The following is a 14091-nucleotide window of genomic DNA, read 5'->3' on the forward strand; positions in this document are numbered from 1 at the left end:
GCTTGCTGAGAGATCTGAGAACTAGGTGTTCCTAAGTATATGTTTACAGGTTCAGATCACCAGGCTAAGCTTCTGGAGTAGCACTTCCACCCCGTCCCTTTCCACCCAGAAGATGCTGTAATTCCATTGCTTCCTGGTAGTAGACGACCTTGCTCCCAGACACTGGGCTAGGAGCGTTTGTGGAACACTGTGTTTGCTCCTGAAAACTACCCTCAGACCTCAGACTTAGGCCATAACTGCCATGTCAGACGTCAGACACAGTCCACCACCAGTCTTTGTGAAGACAAGAGCTTGGCCTTTATTGTGGGCCCAGGAGGGCACAGGGACAGGATGCACAAGGGTTGGAGGGACTCTGGCTGGTCAAGCCATGGCACAGGCAGCAGTGGGGGTCCACTGCAGCTGCGCAGGCCTCACTTGCTGCATTTCCGGGGAGAACACCTGCACTGCATGGCATTGATGACCTCGTGGTACACGACGGAGCCATTGGCGCAGTGCAAGGGCACACGCATAGGCTCCGTCCTCGAGGGCCAGCAGCAGGAGCATTGTTCCTGCACATCCTCAATGTCAATGGAGTACACGGCTTTGCTGGCACACTTGCCCTGTAATAGAGCAGAGAAATGAGGCATGGCGATCCTGAATGGGGAGGCAGGACTAGGACAGACTGCACCCATCCTCCTCCTGCCTTCCTAAGCAAGACGGGCCCTGCCTCACCCAGAAGGGCCTGGGAGAGTTAGGCAACCTGTAAAGGTGGCTCTCAGGAACTACCTTTCTTCAGTTATTACACACACACACACCCAAATCCCTCTTGCTGTGGTTTCTACACACACTGACTAATCCTGAGTCCCCATCTTCAAGAAATGACTTCCCAGTCTCTTTACAAGATTTGCTTTGGTCTTACTTCTGGTTCCAAGAATTCTACTCCCTAAATGAAACAATCACTTTAAAAAGCAATGTCTACAGTGTCTTGTATCTCTCTTCCTTGTAACTTTTCCAGGTTCTTCCAGATGACGACTAAGGAAACTTTACCCTTTCATTCCCAGGACTTCTTGGAGTCGCACAACCTTACCTGGCAGTAATGAATGTCCACTTGCTCTTGGGACTTACAGTCTCCCACTTTGACATACTGCAGCTTGGCTGTGATGTCTTTGCAGTCGGGTTCCTCACCTATAGAACAGCGGAAGGGTGGAACGGGAGGGCTGGCTGGCTGGGGTTCTACAGAGCATTTTCCACATCCGGTACCTTCCCTAAGTTGGAAACGGTCCTCTTTCTATCAACAATTAGCCAGAGCCAGTTGTGGGAGGAGGAATTAAGTTTCTCAAGCTCACCCCAGTTGCTCCTGGCTCCTCCATTTCAGAGATATCACTGCTACTGGATAACTCACTTAGCGGCACAATTTTAATTGCAGAAGGAGCCTAGGTTGGCTGTGCTTTGGTCATATGGATGGATGAGGCTTGCTTTTATATAATTTGAAATTCGGAAAAAACGTCTTGGCCTGAGTAATCTTGTCATGCCGTAACTATACTCAGAAGCTAATGGACAGTGAAGTCGCCACTAGATAGAATTAATATCAGTCCATCCCTGTCTTTGGCTAAGAAAACAAATGCCATGACCACACAGACATATTCACTTTCTCTACAGAGGCTGGGAGACTCCTAAGAACCTTTGGACCACCATCTCCTTGAGCGTTGCTACTTCAATGCCACTAACATGAGTATTATTATATACAGTGGCCTTCACTCCTGAAGCTCTGCTTGACTCCCTGGGAAGTCTAAGCTCTGCTACCAGCTCACAATGATGATCTGAGTCCTGACAGTTTCCCATGCTGCATGGTTCCACATGTAGGCCAGCCCTGTAGACACATTAGCCTGCCTCCCAACTTCAGACTAATTTCTTGTTAGACGGAAAAGTTTTCCAACCGCACAAGAAGGTGAATCTGGAGCCAACGTGCAATATTCTCTTGTTGTAAGTTTAAATCCTTAAGCCTAGCTTACTTTCCTTCCAGAAGGCCTTGCAGCCTCCTGAGCATGTTGGCCACGGAAGACTCTTTATTGCTGGTTTTGTAGAGAGCGGCCTCTTAACCAAATCCCAAGAATAGCGTCTGGAGAGAATGCATCTTCTCTGATGACTTCCTAAATTCATAAACTTAGACTGTTCAAAGAAAAATTTGCAAGGAAACACTCTCAGAGTGTGTTTCCTCCTTCTGCAGCTGGGTGATGGCAATCACTGGGGATGCGATAGCAAAGCCACCAAGAAAAGAAAAATGGCAGAGGGCATTCACATTTTCAGTCTTCTCTAACTTCAACCAAGCATGAGTTCATGGCTCTAAAATGAAACTAAACAAACTAATCTAAAAGAAGAAATATTAATCTAAGCAAAAAAAAAATTGTGACTTGTGCTCATGAACACAAAATGGATGGGGAACCTACTACCTGGTGCACATCTCCAAGCCTCCCACCTTTTATTGGCTCTGCCAATCAAAGCCACTAATACAGTCAAGTGGGACCAAGGTTGATGAAAATAAGGCCATAAACTTGGACTGGTCTTGTGATGCTCCCTCATGATAGATATATGAACGATCAACGGTTCTAAGGTTCGTAAGAGGCTAGAGATGGAGATGGGAGAAATCATGAAGTAGTTGCTGCATGGGCAATCCATGAGATCTGAGCAGGGTGTGGGCTAATGATAGTCAGGAAGGGAAGGCGTTAACCAAAGGGACGAGGATAATGAAAAACTGATAGGTAAGAACTGTTTTTCTGGGATAAGGTTTTCTTCAAATAATGGTGCCTGGCCTTGGTCTAATGGATGTCAAAGCATAGGCTGTTAGGAATGGACTCACATGTATCACAGCAGGTGCCTGGAATTTTCATGATTTTCCCCTAAGACAATAAGAATAGTACAAGATCAGGCACAAATAATTCAACATGGATGAGATCTCGGGTCACGTGAATTCCTGACTCTGAATGCAGAGCTCTGAGCTGAAACCCCCAGGTGTAAATGGCTTTTCCATCACAATTGTGAACCAACCGAATATTTCACCTAATCAGAATAGTCTTAATCCCCAGGAAAAAATGAAATAGGGTCCGTTTAAGTGTTACAGCTCTGAAGGGAAAGGTTTCCCCTATACAAGGGCTGCAGCCCTGAGGGGAGCCAAGGAATACCACCAAGTCACCGCACAACAAACCTCACACAAGAGATTCATTGAGAAAGACACAGGAGGGTGACTGCCTCTGGTTGGGTGGGAAGCAGCAGGTAACTGGGCAGGAGGCAGGCTTTACGCAGGGTGTCTTGGAGACAGAGATTTCCAGGGTAAGAACTGATGAGATTCCAAGGAAAGCCCAGACCTTGGTGGGTTTTTGAGTTCGTAGACTGGTAGCTTTGGGTGAGTTTTCAAACCTGGAAGTAGGCTCTGACCTTTTACCCTACAATCAATGCCCTGTCTTCCTATTCAAAGATCATGGCTTCCCTCTGGTGAACAGCTATTTTCAAAGCATCCTTGCCTCAGAGAATTCTCTCCATCACCATCTCACCGATTCCTCTACCAGTACATGGATGTGTCTTGGACACTGTGAGATTGCATAGGGGTTGCCCTGACTGTTGCACAGAACTCTACCCTTGGAGCCCAACAGTGAGATCTTTAATACAAAGAGAGTCTGAATTCTAACTACTCACGCCTTCAGCCAGACACCTGTGTTCATCGAAGGGCGGGCAGCCTGTGACCCTCTTCTCCCAGATGTACTCTCCTCTCTCGTTGACCTTGCAGAGATGGCTGTCACAACCATCCTGGAGCATCTCATCTCGCTGAAAAGAAAGAGGAGAGTCGATAGAACGAATTAACGATGGTGTTTGGATCACAAAACGACTGGCAGCCATGCCCTTGAGCCTTTGAAATGCTAAAACAATGTGGAGAACCTCGGAAAAGGGACGAGACGATGTGTACAAACCACACACTCAGAGTACAGACGGGAGCGGGTGTCTCAGCGCCATCATTTATCTACTATGACGACAGCTGCAGAAATATAGGAAGTCCCCGGACTCTTCTGGCCATGTACTTACAAGATGTGCTATGAACAAAGACACCACCTCAGACCCACCAGTTAGTTCCAGAGGTCACAGGGATTCTGCTCACCCTGATTGCCTGTCCAGTCCCACAGGGCCTCAAGTCCACAGAAAATCTTTTTCAAAAAAAAAAATGAATCCGCTCCAGATGAGGTCATACACCAACTACATGTTTGTCAGGAATGCAAAAGTCTAACAAAATCAGTGAGGAAACCCTGAGCCTTCCATAAGTCATCTGCACTTCCCTTAGAAGATGAAGCGAGGAAAGAGGCCAGCAATGAGCCCAAGCTAGTCTTCCTGCTCAAAGAAAAGACACCCCTCCTGGGGAGGAACCAAAGGAGCGTGAGAGGGGACTCCTGAGTTCAGCTTGTTCCCACCTTCAATGTCATGATCTGTCCTCCTCTTAGCTGAATAGTGCAAGCTGTAGGCAAGCATCTCCCACAGCATTCACCCTGGTTCTTCTCTTCACGATAGCCCTGTATCCAGGAAAGAAATCAGCCATAGTTAAATGCCCAGAGACCCGCAGTTATAACTCGGCTCACTTCTGGCTTCTTACCTCCGCAATCCCATAGTTACTCCCAGAATTCAGCCAACATACCATAGTTACTCCCAGAATTCAGCCGACATCCCATGCTTACTCCCAGAGTTCAGCTGACATCCCATAGTTACCCCCAGAGTTCAGCCAACATCCCGTGGCTGTTCCCAGAGTTCAGCTGACATCCCATAGTTACCCCCAGAGTTCAGCCAACATCCCGTGGCTGTTCCCAGAGTTCAGCTAACATCCCTTAGTTACTTCCAGAATCCAGCCGACATCCCATACATACCCCCAAAGTTTGGCTGACATCCCATAGCTGTTCCCAGAGTTCAGCTAACATCCTACTCTGACTAGACTTTTCCAGGTCTCACTCCCTGTGACATTTCTTCCCTCCAAATATGTGCATCTCACTCTGGTTGAATTATCAGAGAAGACTTCTCCACTGAGCTCTGAATTTATAAATCCAATTGTGTACTAGATAAACAGTTCGTCTAATCGTTTTGAGACTTCTATCCAAAATGAAATTTGATTTTTTTGTTTTGTTTTGTTACACCAAATATCGTCCTTTTCCAGTTTTCTTTATCTGCTCGAGCTGGACGTGTGGCTGTTATAATGCCTCTTCCGTCTATTTTTCTCAGTGTTTCCGCCACAGCCATTGCCAAGTCTTACATCTCATGCGCATCCACTGTTAGTCACAGTCAACCCCTTCTATCCTTCTCTCAATTATCTAAGCCATCGTCACCCCCTACTGACTCTGGCAAAGCCTTATTCTGTCTCCCTGCCTCTGCCCTTGCCTCCTACCATAGGTTACCACATGTCCATTAGAATGACCCTCTTAAGAAATGTCCCACCATGACACTGTTCCTCTTAAGACCCTTTGGTGCAGATCTGGTTCTAGTGGTGGCACAGAAGCTTGTATTGGACAGACCCCCACCCCTCAGATAACAACGGCAAATGACAGACAGATGTAAAACAGCTGTTAAAGTCAAAATTAGAAATAAATTGTTGGTTACTTGACCCTTGAAAAAATGGGAGAATAATGACCAAAATTCACATTTTAATATATTTTCCCACTGGGCAGTTTGTAGGGCCCTGGGCTGCCAGAACTCAAGGAGATTATTAGGTGAGTCTATTCCTGACAACATAAAAGACAGAGTTCAGAACTGCTAGAAGACCTGAAGACTCAAAAAGAAGAAATCAAAGCAAGGAAGCCTACAAAGCTCTGTGTAATCTCCCCTCAAGTGTTTGGCTAACCTTTAGTTATGTGATTACTGAGAAGTCTGCAAGAAGCCCAGGGACAAAGGACAGGCGGACACTCAAGAGATGTGAGCAGAAAGTTAATCTGCCACACATCAGAAGAAATAGTGTAGGGGAGCTAAGTAAACAACTTGGGTGTCTACGGAAAATTTGCAAAGACATGAACTTACGGACAGCAAAAGGATAACCCTTATATGAAAGCCTATCTAAGGAATTATATTTAAAAGATGAAAATCAGAAGCCTCTCACTCTTCCATCATAGACATGAAAGTCCCATTGTTAATTATAAATAGATCTAGATGTAGATGTAGAAAGGGCACCATACCATGACTAGATGAGGTTTATTCACAACAATGGTAACCTCACCACGTGAAACAAACAATGTAATTTTTCATGTTTCCAGAGTTAAGGGGAAACTATCAGATTGTCTAGAAATAAAAAGCTATCTGACAAAATTCAAAGAATTATTCACAATTTAGACTCTCATCACCGTATGACTAGAAAGGAATTTCTTCCGTGTAATAAAAAGTGATACACAGGTCATGCTCAGAGAACCGGTCCCCAATCGATTAATAAAAAGTTACACTCATCACTTCTATTCATTATCACACCAGTATGATGCACAAGAAAAATAGCCTGGCTTGGTGGTACACACCTTTGTTCCTAGAGGCAGAGGCAGGCAGATCTCTGTGAGTTCAAGGCCAGCGTGGTCTACAGAGCAAGTTTCAGGACAGTCAGAGCTGTTACACAGAGAAATCCTGTCTCAAAAGAAGAAAAAAATACAAGAAAAATAAACAGAAATTATAAATATTTCTAAAGAAAAAGTAAAATCTGTCTTTGGTTGAAAGTATCATAATTTGTTTACATAAAAGATCCTTAGGAATCTGTTCTGCAAAAAAATAAATAATTAAAATGCTATTATTACTCCATTTAATCAGTGAATTTGCCAAGGCTGTGGAATACAGATACAGGATCAATGTGTTAAAAAAATTAATTACATAGTATCAATAAATGATATGAACACAACATTTTAAAATTCTATTTATAATACTATATAAAACTCTAAAATTCTAAGAAACAAACTTTTAAAAGTATGTGCAATATGCCTACATTAAAACCCACAGATCATTTGGAGAAAAGTTAGAGCCGTTGCTGCAGTGGGAACGCATGGGTCCGTCTATATTTTAAATGCTGAAACTTAAGCCTCAGGGGACAATGGTGAGAGGCTGGGATCTTTGGGGAAATGACTGAGAGTTGAGGGGTCTGAGCTTGTGGATGAATCAGTCCCTTGTAGGCGAGACTGACCAATATGCCTTCTGCCCGCGTGATGGGACGACGTCCCAAGAAAGCTTCGCCTATGCGGAATGGGCCAGACAGCAAGTCAACTGGGAGGCCATAATTTTAGACTTCCCAAGCTCCAGAATTGTGAGAAAACAATCTTTTTTCTTTAAAAATTACCTTTTCTCACTGGGTGTGGCGCTAAGTGTGGATAATCCCAGCACTTGAGGAAGACTGAGAATTCAAGGCCAGCCTGGCAAGACCCCGTCCTTAGACGGACGTTACCTAGTGTCAGTATTTTTCTCAGAGAGGCGCAAGCAGACTGAGACAAAACCTAAATAAATGGAGAGATATACTGTATTCAAGGAAGAAAAAACTCAGGACCGTCAAGATGTTCACTCTCTTAAGACTAAAGTATATTCTGTGCAATCCAGTAAACTTTTAAAATCTTTTCATAAAAAGTAAAGAATTGACACTAAATTTTTATGGAAATAAAATGGCATACGATCACGCAATCTTGTAACAGAACAAATCTGAAAGCCTTACACTGTCTGATTCAAGACTCACTGTACAGCTACAGTAATCAAGTCAAGGATGTACCCACGGGATTCACACATTAATCGGATGACTAGAAAACGGAACCCAGCAATAGATCTACATATCCGCAGGCGATTCACTTTTTACACAGGTATCAAGATAACTCAGTGAGGGGAAAGGTAATCTCTGAATAGATGGTGCTGGAATCACTAGATAGTCGCATTGGGGGTGTGGCTTAAATACTGTTGGTGGGGGTAGTGTGTGTGTGTGCGTGTGTGTGTGTGCGTGTGTGTGTAGGGGTGCACTGGGGAGTGTGTGTATATATGTAGAGGGGGACACATGCGTGCAAAACAAAATCCCCAGTGGTCATAGATCTAAACACAAAACTCAAACTATAACCCTTTAAAAAATAAAAAAGTATTTTCATGGCCATGAAAAATGGATTTCTTGAACAAAAACTTAAAATGAGAGGCCGTGTCTAAAAGGGAAGCTGGACAGCTGACCTCTGGCATTTGGATGTAAACACGGACACACAGAGAGAGGAGGGGGAGCACACAGAAATAAATAAATACAATAAAAATATAGATTTAGTTCTGTAAAATACCAACTCTTGCCATTCTTGCTTTCACTTGGCCACTTTCAGGGATCACCACCCTGGAACTATTCACTGGGGTCCAGAAGACCCATGGCAAAACTCTGTAACACTCTAAGCACAGTGCCTCAGGCCTGATCCTGGCATTCGGGAGGCTAAGGCAGGAAAAATATCCTCGTGTTTTAGGCCAGCCTAGGCTACAATATAAGATTCTATCCTGAAATACAGGGAAAACAAAACAAAACAAAACCAAAACCAAAAACAAAACTCCAACCAACCCGTTTTACGCCCCAATGAAGTCTCTGTCAACGGGAAGGACAGGCATCAGTAAGCTTGCCCAGAAGTGAATTTAGTAATTTGCTCCTCGTAAATCAACCTATGAACTCAATATATGCCTTCTGGGGGTGGAACATGAGGATGGAGCTCAACACAGATGCAGGGAGTCCGGGCCAAGGGTCAAAAGCACTACTTTGAAATGATGCAATTGGAATTGAGGACCACATGATAGAGCTTCAGTCCTGAAGTTGAACCTGGTTTGAAAATGCACGGTCCCTGGAAGGTATACTAGCAAGGAAAATGAGAGAGGAAGAAAAGAGAAGGACTAGGCACGGAGTGAATGTGACTGATTGATTGGTTCTGAGTCCAATGAAGCTGCAGTCAGGCTGGTTTCACGGGAACTTGTATTGGAGCATTTTTAGGGAGTGGCAGAACCGCATAGGAAATGGTGTCCTGAGCAGGAAAAGGAGACAAAGTTTCTCTCTACCCAAGAAGCTAGGAGAAGGGGCTGTGGTAGGAAGGGGTAGAGAGTGTCTGGAAGGGCAGCCCACACCCCAGGGAGGCAGAGCCCAGCCAGGAATAGAAAAAGCAGAGAGGACTAGGAAGGGCAAAGGAAAGAAAGAGAAAGAACAAGACGGTGGAGAATAAGGAAGCTGTAGTTTTCAGGGATGGTGGGGCCTTGGAGACCAGAAGGCTATGCATCAGCACAGGAGTGTGTGAAGGAAAAGAGGTCCCTTCCCCTCCCAACAATCCCCCACCCCCAACCCTCACCATGTCTGCTGCCCTGTGAAGTAGTTGCAGCCATTGTGAGGCCCAGAACAACAAGGGGACAGGAAGAGGGCCTGCCTGAGCACAGCTGAACACCCAGGTGGCCACTGCCAGCAGGTGCCACTCCCCTGGACATCCAATTAAACAATCAACTTACTGTGGAAAGTACACACACACACACACACACATACACACACACACACTACACACATACACACACACACAACACACACACATACACTGTCTCTGGCTATCACTGGACTGTCCAATCACTGCAAGAGAAGACCAACTCTTCCTCCATCAGCCAGGGAGTCCTCGTTACAGACATCTTAGTTCTGCTTCCTCTGTCCCACCTTGTCCCAAAGCTCAGTCTTGCTAGCCACACCCTGGCAACTGTTTCACCCTGTTCATGCCCTTCAGGTCTTGCCTACTTCCCTTCCCTGACCTCTGCTTCTATCTGCTGGCTGCTCCCTATCCTCCATCCTGGACATTCATGTTCGACCTTCATCTTGTTGTGGGAAGCCAGCTGAGTAGTCCACAGCAGAGCGGCCTTCTTCACGCTTTCCCTATGCTCGTCTTTCAAACCTCATCTCCCCACTCAGCACAAACCATCTGGTCTCTGTGAGAGGTGATGCCAACACTGTGTATTGATGCAGGCAGCAAAGAGGTCTACCTAGATGTCACTCATTGCAGTTGCCCTGCCCCCAGAGCCTTACTGAGGTCCTTCAAGGAGTATCAAGACCAATTAAAGATACCCACCTACAATAGGACCAGCTGAGGCAATTCTCAGCAAGTTTGCAAAAAAAAAAAAAAAAACATAGAAGGTGGCTAATCTAGTGATTCTAGAGAGGGTCACACTGCCCTAGCAAGTTATGAAACTGTTGGAGTAAAAGGAATAATATGTGTTTTCAAACATGTACAGCACCTCTGGAGACAGAGGAAGTGACTGTACCACACTTTCTGAACACCAGGGGGTGCTGCTGCTGGGGGGAGGTTAATAGACCTCCCTCACCCACACAAGCTACAGCCCCACGCCCTACCCTAACCCTAGCTCAGCTTTTAAATGACAAACGTGTGAATCTGAGTCTGTTTCCTCACTGCCTGGGATGCAGGTCAGCGGACAGCAAAGGAGAAAGGTGGCCTGCAATTCCAGACTCCATGATAAAGGCCTCAGCTGCTGTAGGGGGAGCTGGTTTTGCATGCACATGCTAAACCCCAAATCCTAAAACAACAAATGCAATTTCACAAAAGATTAAGAATCTGTGTTTAATTGGTTTCTTTTTCATCAAAGCATATGCATTCTCTTTGAATTGAACGGCGCCATCAGGAAGAGCTGCGGCTCCCACAGGGCAGTCCATCCCACTGACCTTCCATTAAGTTCCGCTTTGAGCCTGACACTGTATAAGTGTCATGGAAAACACAAACGTAGGTCGCATGTCCCTTATTCTGATAAAAGTGGGAAGCACACGCATGACCTCTCCGCTCCCACTCTGTCCCTTGTCCTGCCCCTGTCCTTCCCAGGTGCCACTTCCCCTGCGATCTGCCGTACTCACAGAGGCCCCTACTGCCCCGGACACATCCTATGCCTTTGTAGAGCTGACAGGAAGACTCCGCTGGTGCCACCTGAGTTACTGTGAAAATTCCTGCCTCTAGCTCGCAGGAAGCTCACTTACCAACCTATTGTCTAAAACAACTGAAGCCCAAACACAAAGGGCAGCTGGAGGAGAAACTAGGCCTCTTCAGACACTTAGGTCCCATCAGCCTGTGTGAGGCCTACAATATCCCTGTTACATAGGACTAAAAGCCATAATGAAATAATAATATGACACACCTCAAATACATATAATTTATGTGTCAATTAACATTAAGAGTAGATTAAACTAAAATATGCTTTTAAACTATGGCACATTGATTTTTTTTTCACCTACCAAACAAAAATTATCTACTTGTCAGTACTCTCTTCAAGACTGTATCCAGAACAAATGAGAATCACAACTTGACAAAAAAAAAAATAAAGAATAAGAGTGTGTGTGTGCATGTGTGCGCACATAGGAATTTATTTTCCACAGGCGCCTTGTGGAGGTCAGAGGGTCACTTCAGGTCTCCACATTATTCGAGACTGGGTCTCTTTGTTGTTCAGCACCCTGTACGCCAGGGCCCATAAGCTTCCAGGAACTTTCTCTGTCTCTGCCTCCTGTCTCTCCATAGGAGTAGTGAGATTCCAGACATGCTACTGCATGCAACTTTATGTGAGTTCCTGAGATTCAAACTCAGATCCTCATGCTTGTGCTGAAAGTGCTTTGCCCCCTGAACCATCTCTCTAGCCTCAAGATGAACTATTTAAATGACTGGAATACCTACTAATGAAAAGTAGATTGTAGGCATTAGGACACATCCATTTAGATGACAGCCGTGAAGGGTCTTGCATGTTACAAGGGTCTCACAAATATTTCTTGACTGATTTTTAATGTTTTCAGAGTGGTGGTAATGTTTCTTAAAATATGTTTTTAAAGATACAGAGCTGTGAGTACCAGATGCCTTGAAAATATTGGGCTTATTTTTAAAAACACAAGAAGAAAATGCTTAAAATTCGTAAGGCTAAATTGCAATTATTTTTGAGGGACACAGTTTGGGTAAAGGTCCTGATAGCTGTCAGATATCGGCCATACTCAGAACAAAGGCAAGGTTTAAGGAGCCCAGTGAGGTCCTGTTGCTTGGGTCCCACAGAGGCCGAGCATCCCTTAGCCCCTCGGAGGCTCTCTTACCGTGGGGCAGGCCGCACAGGTAGTCTTCCTGCACTCCAGCTTGAACCTGGAGATGGCCCCTGTCTGCACAACGCAGCGACAGGTCGTGCACAAGTCTACCATCACACTTTTCTCAGGCTGGAAACAGAATCAGAGTTAGGTTTTCCCACAAGCCAGACAGTCCTCCTGCCTCACCCCTCAAGCCTGCCTGCTTGCCTGAGGCTGCTAGTAGCCACCACGGAGATGATGTATTCCCCTGCCTCTTGTGGCCGTTCCATCCTGCCTCCCCACCTCAAGTGTGGACATGGGGAAAAGAAAGAGAGGTAGCCAGACAGGGGGAAAGGTGTTAGATAGGAATACGCTCTGTGACTGTGTTTCACATGTACTAAAAACCATGTCCACATGTTGGGGTGCAGGTCAGGAGTTGAGTGCAGAGCAGCCAGTCCATGCCCTGAAGAGTGGGCAGTGTAGCCCTACTGTGGCTATGAGGCTGAAGATCCCTAAAGAGGTCTCCAGCTTTCCCTCAATTCCATCTTTGTCTGTACCCACCCTTCCCACACACACCCACATCCCATGCCACCACCAGCTCCAACTCACCCCGATGACGGTGCCATTGAGCAGGCAGGCTTCCACAGGCTCTGGGGAGAGAGGTAACACGTGAATACAGACACACCCTCCTCAAGCCTCCCTTACCACTCTTCTTTCTCCATCCCTCTTTTGACTCCCAAAAGTTCTCCACATCCCCCTTACCCTACCCTGCAGGGTGCTGTGAATCTTCCTGCTTGGGCCCCAGTCACCTCTCTTTCCCTCTCAACCAATAGATAAGAGCTTCCCCCACTCCGTACTTCCCATCCTAATGGAAGAGCCTCTAAGGCACTAGTTAGCTGGGATCGTGTTTAGGAGGCAGATGGGTCAGTTGTCCTCTGGGCTTACAAGAAAAATAAAATAGAGCTTATGATTTGTTATTGTTGTCTCTCTGCAAGCAGCGTTCAGGGATAGAAATGCCTTCCCCTAGGTGAAGCAATGCTTTACTATAGGAAATGTGGCTCCAATGTCAGAGAAACCTGGCCCAAGACAAGTCCACCCCCCCCCCCCCCCCCGTCAGTATCATGAGGATTGCACAAGATGATGGGAAGAACCCATCATTGGGCTCAGAGCTAGGCACAGCAGCCTGCACAAAGCTCCCGTTGTCTCCTCTCATCTGCTTTCTCCCAGCCGTAGTAGTGACCACCGTAGTAGATTGTGTCCAATCCTCTGAGTTGCCAAACAAGCAGAGAACTCAGGGAGCTGAGGAGAAAGAGTCCTGGAGGTAAACCCAGGCCCAGCCAGGCCTGGCCAGCTCGACTCACCACAGTGACAGCTGGGACAGCAGGCTGAGTTCTCACAGCTCAGCTGGAAGCCCGTGGGACAGGTGGGGACAGCCAGTTGTGGACAGGAGATGTTCCTCTGCTGCACAAAGACGGCCTCCTCCACTTGGACACACTCATTGACAAGGCAGGGGTTCTCGGGGACAGCCCACCGGGAGCCAACCTGCAGAATACCAGAATCCAACAGCGGTGCCAGACAAGGCTAGGGCCCAATGTCTTGGGGTAGCATGTTGTTCTTGGGGAATTTTCTAGACTCTGAAAGTGAGCCCTCATTCAAACCAAAATCAAAACCATGGGGGTAATGTTCACAGAGGGAATGACAGGGGTCGTTACAATAAGTCTGGGTCTGAGTCACCCTGACTAGATCCTAGGTCAAAGTCACATGTCCCTGAGGCTCTCTGGGATTAGCATCTACCAACTCCATCCTCTCTAACTTCTGATTCTGACATCAGAACTATAATTATCTAGGAGACAGTTCTCTGTTAGTAAAATGACTTGGACAAGGCAAGATGGTACCCATCTGCAGTCCCAACACTCAAGAGGCTGCAGGCAGGGGCATGAGTTTGAGGACAGCCTGGCATACATTGTAAAAAAATAATGTCTCCAAAATCGTGGGGAGACAGGAAGTTTCTCATTTACACAGTTGGAACTTTAATGCAGGCACTCATAACTGGTCAAAGT

At 46.1% G+C, this 14091-nt stretch overlaps 1 protein-coding gene across 1 annotated transcript in view; it reads right to left on the reverse strand.

The window, feature by feature from the left end:
- Positions 1–285: 285 nt before the first annotated feature.
- Vwf (von Willebrand factor) overlaps positions 286–14091 on the reverse strand; it is a 155276-nt gene continuing 141470 nt past the window's right edge. Inside the window, exons 45-52 of the mRNA XM_057772108.1 lie at positions 13393–13573; positions 12641–12681; positions 12065–12181; positions 4434–4532; positions 3670–3798; positions 2837–2876; positions 1067–1164; positions 286–599 (exon numbers count right to left, since the gene is read on the reverse strand). Of these exons, the coding sequence (XP_057628091.1) occupies positions 411–599; positions 1067–1164; positions 2837–2876; positions 3670–3798; positions 4434–4532; positions 12065–12181; positions 12641–12681; positions 13393–13573 (894 nt within the window). The 3' untranslated portion in view covers positions 286–410. The remainder of the gene's footprint in view (positions 600–1066; positions 1165–2836; positions 2877–3669; positions 3799–4433; positions 4533–12064; positions 12182–12640; positions 12682–13392; positions 13574–14091) is intronic.

The sequence above is a fragment of the Chionomys nivalis genome, chromosome 1, assembly GCF_950005125.1.
Source record: "Chionomys nivalis chromosome 1, mChiNiv1.1, whole genome shotgun sequence".
NCBI lineage: Eukaryota > Metazoa > Chordata > Mammalia > Rodentia > Cricetidae > Chionomys > Chionomys nivalis.